Source organism: Ascaphus truei, chromosome 1 (genome assembly GCF_040206685.1).
Source record: "Ascaphus truei isolate aAscTru1 chromosome 1, aAscTru1.hap1, whole genome shotgun sequence".
In the NCBI taxonomy this organism is placed as follows: domain Eukaryota; kingdom Metazoa; phylum Chordata; class Amphibia; order Anura; family Ascaphidae; genus Ascaphus; species Ascaphus truei.
This window is the reverse complement of record NC_134483.1, coordinates 542,709,408-542,718,230: the sequence shown is the minus strand read 5'-3', so window position 1 is coordinate 542,718,230 and position 8,823 is coordinate 542,709,408. Positions and strand designations below refer to the sequence as shown.

The window sequence follows — 8,823 nt, the reverse complement described above, 5'->3', positions numbered from 1 at the left end:
ACACATATACACACATACACACACACCTCCACCACCGACACCGACACACACACCTCCCCCAGCAATACACACACATATACACCTCTCCCTCTCTCAGCGACACACACACACCTCCCCCTCCCGCAGCAACACACACACCTCAGGCTGAGCACACATGCGGTTCTGCATCAGTTTGGGGACTCCCCAGCTACACACACACACACACCTCGAGAGAGAGACACACACAGCTCCCTACCTCAGGCTGAGCAGCAGCGAGGTCCTGTGTCAGTTTGGGGACTCTCCAGCCCCCGATGCCACACACACACACACACACACACACACACACACACCTCACCCCCCCCCCCCCCGAGAGACACACACACACAGCTCCCTACCTCAGGCTGAGCAGCAGCGCGGTCCTGCATCAGTTTGGGGACTCCCCAGCTCCCCCTTGTCCCCTTCCCCCAGACACACGCACACACACCTCCACCACCGACACACACACACCTCTCCCCTCCCCCAGCGAGAGACACACACGCCTCCCCCAGCGACACACACACCTCCCCCAGCGATACACACACACACGCCTCCACCACCGACACACACACACCTCTCCCCTCCCCCAGCGAGAGACACACACACGCCTCCCCCAGCGACACACACACCTCCCCCAGCGACACACACGCCTCCCCCAGCGATACACACACACGCCTCCACCAGCGATACACACACACCCCTCTCTCTACCTCAGGCTGAGCAGCAGTGCGGTCCTGCATCAGTTTGGGGACTCCCCACTCTCTCCTCTGGCAGAATTTGGATCCCGGTACAGAAGGGAGAGGAGGGGGCATGGTGCCCCCCGAAGGCACGGGGCCCCCCGGGACTGCCTTGCCCGCAGGCCGGCCCTTCATCAGGCCTAATGCAAAGCAGGATTACGCTCTTATTTTCTACCTTCTAGCAAAAGGAATAACCGCGTGTGCTCGCATGGGTTAGGGTGCAAGTTTTAGCGCGCGTGTCCAGATAAATATCACACATACTCTTTCATAGGTATATTTAAATAACCATATCATTTAATAGTAATAATAACTTGTATTTATAGCACTTCTCAGGTACAGAGCGCTTTACAATCACCCTTTAGAGAATCATGCAGCCACCTCGTGTGTGGATCCTGACGGCACTTTCCTAGGACTCTGCAGAGATGAAAAGTATCTGAAACTGGAACTGAACCAACAAGTTTGTGTTTTCCAGGCCGACACTGGAACCGCACCAGTGGGTTTCACCCTGTACTCTGGCACGCCGTGCCCCGGGAGGTTAAACATGTAGTCATGCCCGATGTGCTACTCGTCAAAACCTCGTCAATTTATTCTTTGCCTTATGGGTCAATTTAATCATCAGAAAAGTGACTAAATGTTGTAGGATAATGCGAACATTTCAATATAACGTTGCTGTTAGCTTAAGGAGAAAACGTAATCCCCAACAAAGCAGTAGAATTTAAATGCATGTAGGAGAAGGGGCTGGGGTTCCACAAAGTCCCAAAACATTTTTCGGGGTCCCACAGATTTAGGATACAGTACTTAAAAGGGGTTCCACCGTTCTTAAATGGTTGAAAACGCCACTGCTTCACGCCATGTATCCCTTTCTTCTATTGCGACAAACAAACGCAAATAAGGCTCATTTTATGGTAACGAAAAGCTAGCAGTTATAATGTACAAACAGAGGGAGAAAAACGGGGTATATGAAACCGGTCCCCCAAAGCGTCGGTATAAACAGAAACCGAGATCGGTCCAACAATAAAGAAGAAGCAGAACCCGGCTCTCCTACTGGTTCCTCACGTGGTCAGATAGGAAACCAGAACAAGGCCCTCTCGCTGACCAGCGCCTGTACCTCTGCACCCAGCAAGAGCGCAGCGTTACCGAGAGGGGAACACACGTAAGGCGACAGCCACCAACAACAAACACTACACCAGGGGTGCGCCCCCCGCCTACTCTCCCGCTGTGGCGCCCCCCCCCGCGCAGCGTCAAATGAAGCTTCGGGGGTCATGTGATGTCACGGCACCCACTGCGTCATTTGACACCGCGTCTCCATAGCAACAGGCGTCAAATGACGCAGTGGGGTGATGTGACTTCACTTCACATGGCCCCGCGGCGTCATGGAGACGGGTGGACCACAGAAGCCAGGTGAGCCACGCGGCCCGTGCCCCCCCAAAAAAGACGCGCCCCCCCCCAGTTTGCGCACCGCTGCACTACACAACCCTTACTCTCCCATCGCTCTGAACCGCTGCACCAAATGGATGCCGGCTTGTGGCAGCAAATACTTTGGATTGCTAAGGTTGTCCTCGTCTGAGCAGTTTAAGTAATGGAGCAATCTCTGACTATGACCTGATCGCGCCAGGTTATAATACAGCTGGCCGGTGCATTGCAGGCGCACCCATCGCGCTAAGGGTTATTAATGGGGAGTACGGCCTATACATCTGAATACAGAGAAGCAGCCCGGCGTTCGGAAGACTGAGAGATGTACGGATTGGGAACATAGAGCTTTACTGACTTGGCATGACACTTCAGGACCCCTTCCCATGCCGGAGGGTGCTCACCTCTTTGGCCCATGAGAGGCCAGCCACGCATTGCTCTACACTTCAGCTCACAAGTAAATGAATATGCTCTGCAATGGGCTGGTTGGCCATTCGTGGGCCCAAGGGGTTGACGAGTTTTCGTTTTGCTAGCGTATCAGCCGCCCGTGCAACTCGTACAGCTGTTCTGGGGTCAGAACCAGCCGGTGGATTTGCCCGTGACCTGGCTGGCAAGGGAGGGTGACTTTGCCGACGTAAACGGTGTCTTCTCTCTTTTCTTCTTTGGCCTACGGGGGAGAGAGGTGAAAAAAGTCACAGTTCAAGTTTCGCTGAGAAAGACCCGGTGCTTAAGGGGTTAATGAGCCGCACTGGGCACGCACCGGCGGAGGCTCCGAGACGCACTGGGCACGCACCGGCGGAGGCTCCGAGCCGCACTGGGCACGCACCGGCGGAGGCTCCGAGCCGCACTGGGCACGCACCGGCGGAGGCTCCGAGCCGCACCGGGCACGCACCGGCGGAGGCTCCGAGCCGCACCGGGCACGCACCGGCGGAGGCTCCGAGCCGCACCGGGCACGCACCGGCGGAGGCTCCGAGCCGCACAGGGCACGCACCGGCGGAGGCTCCGGGCCGCACTGGGCACGCACCGGCGGAGGCTCCGAGCCGCACTGGGCACGCACCGGCGGAGGCTCCGAGCCGCACTGGGCACGCACCGGCGGAGGCTCCGAGCCGCACTGGGCACGCACCGGCGGGGGCTCCGAGCCGCACTGGGCACGCACCGGCGGAGGCTCCGAGCCACACTGGGCACGCACCGGCGGAGGCAAACTAAACTCCAACCCAGGAACCCCAGACAACACAGCTACTCCCCAACAAAGGCGCGGTGTGGCTCGGAGTTAGAGACCATCCCAGGCGGTGGTACAAGGATTTGTGACACCCTCCTCCTTGGATTGGTTCAGCATGTAACCTCCAGCCCAGGACAGAGCTGCGAGGACGTCTCACCTTTATGAATTCCGAGGAAGCGAAGGTGGCAAAGTCTGTGGGAACGTTGGCTCCGGGACATTGCGAGACCGTCTCCTTCATGACTTCATCCTGTAAGGGGGACAAGGATACGCTGTTCCCGGATATGTACTCTGTAGCAGCCCGACTGCTCCTAACGTTATGTAGCTTAGAAGAGCTACGGATGTGGGAAGGCTAGCTGTCCCCGGCGATTTGCACTGCTCCGGTGCGGTGACTGCTCTGGTGTCCCCGAGGACAGGGTGCTTCCCAGCAGGGGGCATTAGCATAAAAAGGCTCACGTTACATATTACAGCCGTGGAATTATCATACTGCAACCAAACTCCTCATGTGTACAAATATTTAACACAAATGTACAAAACCTCAGCCACAAATAGATGTATAAAAAAAAGACTTTACAAAACAATTGAAGATGGTGTGTGCACATCAATAGGCGGCTATTATATCATGGGAGTGTGAGCCTCCAAAATCAACCTCAAGTGTGAGATTCCAGCAGGACACAGATACAGGCATACCCCGGTATAAAGACACTCACTTTAAGTACACTCGCGAGTAAGGACATATCGCCCAAAAGGCAAACGGGAGCTCACGCATGCGCCTGGCAGCACGTCCTGAACAGCAATACCGGCTCCCTACCTGTACCGAAGCTGTGCGCAAGCGGGGAGACTATAGAGCCTGTTACACATGCGTTATTTACATCAGTTATGCACGTATATGACGATTGCAGTACAGTACATGCATCGATAAGTGGGGAGAAGGTAGTGCTTCACTTTAAGTACATTTTCGCTTTACATACATGCTCCAGCCCCATTGCGTATGTTAATGCGGGGTATGCCTGTGTTACATACATGCGCCGGTCCCATTGCGTACGTTAATGCGGGGTATACCTGTAGTTACATAGTTACATACATGCTCCGGTCCCATTGCGTACGTTAATGCGGGGTATGTATGTATATATGCGTACGTTAATGCGGGGTATGTATATATGCGTACGTTAATGCGGGGTATGTATGTATATATGCGTACGTTAATGCGGGGTATGCCTGTATATATGCGTACGTTAATGTGGGGTATGCCTGTATATATGCCTGTATATATGCATACGTTAATGCGGGGTATGCCTGTATGTATGCGTACGTTAATGCGGGGTATGTATGTATATATGCGTACGTTAATGCGGGGTATGTATATATGCGTACGTTAATGCGTGGTATGCCTGTATATATGCATACGTTAATGTGGGGTATGCCTGTATATATGCATACGTTAATGCGGGGTATGTATGTATATATGCGTACGTTAATGCAGGGTATGTATGTATATATGCGTACGTTAATGCGGGGTATGTATGTATATATGCATACGTTAATGCGGGGTATGTATATATGCGTACGTTAATGCGGGGTATGCCTGTATATATGCGTACGTTAATGCAGGGTATGTATGTATATATGCGTACGTTAATGCGGGGTATGTATGTATGTAAATATGCGTACGTTAATGTGGGGTATGCCTGTATATATGCGTACGTTAATGCGGGGTATGTATATATGCGTACGTTAATGCGGGGTATGTATGTATATATGCGTACGTTAATGCGGGGTATGTATATATGCGTACGTTAATGCGGGGTATGCCTGTATATATGCGTACGTTAATGCGGGGTATGTATGTATATATGCGTACGTTAATGCGGGGTATGTATGTATATATGCGTACGTTAATGCGGGGTATGTAGGTATATAAGCGTACGTTAATGCGGGGTATGTATGTATATAAGCGTACGTTAATGCGGGGTATGTATGTATATATGCGTACGTTAATGCGGGGTATGTATGTATATATGCGTACGTTAATGCGGGGTATGTATGTATATATGCGTACGTTAATGCGGGGTATGTATGTATATAAGCGTACGTTAATGCGGGGTATGTATGTATATATGCGTACGTTAATGCGGGGTATGTATGTATATATGCGTACGTTAATGCGGGGTATGCCTGTATATATGCGTACGTTAATGTGGGGTATGTATGTATATATGCGTACGTTAATGCGCGGTATGCCTGTATATATGCGTACGTTAATGCGGGGTATGTATATATGCGTACGTTAATGCGGGGTATGTATGTATATAAGCGTACGTTAATGCGGGGTATGCCTGTATATATGCGTACGTTAATGCGGGGTATGCCTGTATATATGCGTACGTTAATGCGGGGTATGTATGTATATAAGCGTACGTTAATGCGGGGTATGTATGTATATAAGCGTACGTTAATGCGGGGTATGTATGTATATAAGCGTATGTTAATGCGGGGTATGTATGTATATAAACGTACGTTAATGCGGGGTATGTATGTATATAAGCGTACGTTAATGCGGGGTATGCCTGTATATATGCGTACGTTAATGCGGGGTATGTATATATATATATATATATATATATATATATATATATATATATATGCGTACGTTAATGCGGGGTATGTCTGTATATATGCGTACGTTAATGTGGGGTATGTATGTATATATGCGTACGTTAATGCGGGGTATGTATGTATATATGCGTACGTTAATGCGGGGTATGTATGTATGTATATATGCGTACGTTAATGCGGGGTATGTATGTATATATGCGTACGTTAATGCGGGGTATGTATGTATGTATATATGCGTACGTTAATGCGGGGTATGTATGTATATAAGCGTACATTAATGCGGGGTATGTATGTATATATGCGTACGTTAATGCGGGGTATGTATGTATATATGCGTACGTTAATGCGATGTATGTATATATGCGTACGTTAATGCGGGGTATGTATGTATATATGCGTACGTTAATGCGGGGTATGTATGTATATATGCGTACGTTAATGCGGGGTATGTATATATGCGTACGTTAATGCGGGGTATGTATGTATATATGCGTACGTTAATGCGGGGTATGTCTGTACTGAACTTCAAGGTTGCTGGGAGATGTTTACCCATTTAGGGCAGGGGTGGCCAACTCCAGTCCTCAAGGAACACCAGCAAGCCTGGTATTAGGGGTATCCCTGCTTCAGCACAGGTGGCTCAATCAGTGGCTCAGTCAAAGACTGAGCCACCTGTGCTGAAGCAGGGATATACTTAAAACCAGACCGGTTAGTAGCCCATGTCGGCAGGAGTTGGCCACCCCCGATTTAGTTGGCCTGCCATTTGCTGCCAGCCTCTCCAGCAGTGAAGGTGTTAATGGGGCATCATATTCCCGCCCGGAGGAAGGTAGGACCGGTGCACTTACCTTCAGCTTGTCAATGGATTCGCTCAGAGACTTGAGCCGGGCCGTCTGCTCTAGAAGCTGCGCAGCTGGGCTCCCCGCTACAGAAACGGTACAAGTGGGAACACGGGATGAGACAATGACCCAGCAACAGAACCATTGCACCGTGGCTCATCCCATCCGTGTGCATGACCAGGGTTCAGCCACACCCCCCCTGCTCCGTGGGACTAGACGCACCTGACTTCTTGTGTGTGATATCCACCACCTTGGTGTTGGCGCTCATTTGCTGCAGGGCGTCCAGCAGCTGGCTGGTCTTGCGGTACAGCATGCCGGACACAGCCTCCTCGCGCTGCCGGTCTTTGCCGAGTGTGAGCTTGGGGACGTGCAGGGCGGGCAGGGCAGACAGCTCCTCCTTTATCCGATCCGCCTGGTGATTAGGAGAGCACAGGGTTAACATCGCACCGCTCCACCGGACGCAAGGCACAGGCCGGCAAATCAGGATTCAAGAATCATTCCCATCTGATAAATGTTTGCCTGAATGTGTGGGGAGAGGCAGGGCGGGGGGGGAAAGGCAGGGCGGGGGGGGGGAAAGGCAGAGCGGGGGGGGGAAAGGCAGAGCGGGGGGGGGAAAGGCAGAGCGGGGGGGGGAAAGGCAGAGCGGGGGGGGGGGGGAGAGGCAGGGCGGGGAGAGGCAGGGTGGGAGGGGCGGGGAGAGGCAGGGTGGGAGGGGTGGGGAGAGGCAGGGTGGGAGCGGCGGGGAGAGGCAGAGTGGGGAGAGGCGGGTGGGGAGAGGCGGGTGGGGAGAGGCGGGTGGGGAGAGGGGAGGCAGGGCGGGCAGGTGCGGGTCCCCGTTTAACACAGAGTGCCGTAGTCACTGCGACATGGGGATCGACACTCCCGGCGTCATTTTTCTGCTTAGATCGCTTCCTGAGTTCACATGTAGCGCAGGACATGATCTAACCAGTGAGGGAACGGACGCCTGCACCTTCTCCGTTTCCGGTAAAATGGCTGCCATGGTCACATGACCGCACTGTGCGGTGAGCGGGGAGCCAGGCGAGGAATCTGGCTGAGCGGGGAGCCAGGCGAGGCGGGTGAGCGGGGAGCCAGGCGAGGGGGGTGAGTGGGGAGCCAGGCGAGGGGGGTGAGCGGGGAGCCAGGCGAGGGGGGTGAGTGGGGAGCCAGGCGAGGGGGGTGAGCGGGGAGCCAGGCGAGGGGGGTGAGTGGGGAGCCAGGCGAGGGCGGGGAGCCGGGCGAGGCTGGTGAGCGGGGAGCCGGGCGAGGCTGGTGAGCCGGGCGAGGCTGGTGAGCGGGGAGCCGGGCGAGGCTGGTGAGCGGGGAGCCGGGCGAGGCTGGTGAGCGGGGAGCCGGACAAGGGTGGTGAGCGGGGAGCCAGACGAGGCTGGTGAGCTGGGAGCCAGGCGAGGAGCTGGGCGAGGGTGGTGAGCCGGGAGCCGGGCGAGGAGCCGGGCGAGGGTGGTGAGCGGGAAGCCGGGCGAGTGTGGTGAGCGGGGAGCCAGGCGAGGAGCTGGGCGAGGGTGGTGAGCCGGGAGCCGGGAGCCAGGCGATGAGGCACATTTGAAAAAGCACGAGGTCGGGATCTGACCTTAAGCCGGTTGTTCTCGTGCTTCAGGTGTTTCATGGAGAATCGCAGGGCGTCAATTTGCTGGAGGAGCAGAGGAGAATCTCGGATTTGCACAGGACCAGATCCGTTCAACAGCGCCTGCCCGGAAGACCCCCCTGCATGTGTAGGAGACAGGAAAAGGAACACAATGTGGCGGCAGTCATGCTAAGGGACTTTCTGTAAACGGACAAGGAGAAACTCTCGCAGTCATAAAAATGATGGGAGAGCTGTGTGATCTGCTAATAAGCACACGCCTCCTGTCATACGTGCACATCCTGAAACTGCAGCAATGGCACATGTAGATGCCTATGAGCAAGTGAAAGGGATCAGTACAGATTCTGACTCAGAGGACAAGATAAACTGTGCTGCTGGTTTATTGCTTGTAGTAAC

General features: G+C 53.7%; 1 protein-coding gene and 1 long non-coding RNA gene across 9 annotated transcripts in view; both read right to left on the bottom strand.

Annotated features, from left to right (window-relative positions):
• Window positions 1–532, bottom strand: part of LOC142467619 (uncharacterized) — a 6,120-nt gene extending 5,588 nt beyond the window's left edge. Inside the window, exon 1 of the long non-coding RNA XR_012788441.1 lies at window positions 1–532. This exon is cut by the window's left edge and continues 1,272 nt beyond it. This is a non-coding gene — a long non-coding RNA (uncharacterized LOC142467619).
• A 492-nt stretch (window positions 533–1,024) lies between these two features.
• Window positions 1,025–8,823, bottom strand: part of DCTN1 (dynactin subunit 1) — a 272,607-nt gene continuing 264,808 nt past the window's right edge. For all 8 annotated transcript variants that reach the window (XM_075573554.1, XM_075573564.1, XM_075573570.1 and 5 more), the window contains 5 exons: window positions 8,416–8,549; window positions 7,050–7,239; window positions 6,837–6,913; window positions 3,539–3,628; window positions 1,025–2,829 (listed from right to left, as the gene is read on the bottom strand). In XM_075573554.1, coding sequence (XP_075429669.1) covers window positions 2,692–2,829; window positions 3,539–3,628; window positions 6,837–6,913; window positions 7,050–7,239; window positions 8,416–8,549 — 629 coding nt within the window. In that variant the 3' untranslated portion in view covers window positions 1,025–2,691. The remainder of the gene's footprint in view (window positions 2,830–3,538; window positions 3,629–6,836; window positions 6,914–7,049; window positions 7,240–8,415; window positions 8,550–8,823) is intronic.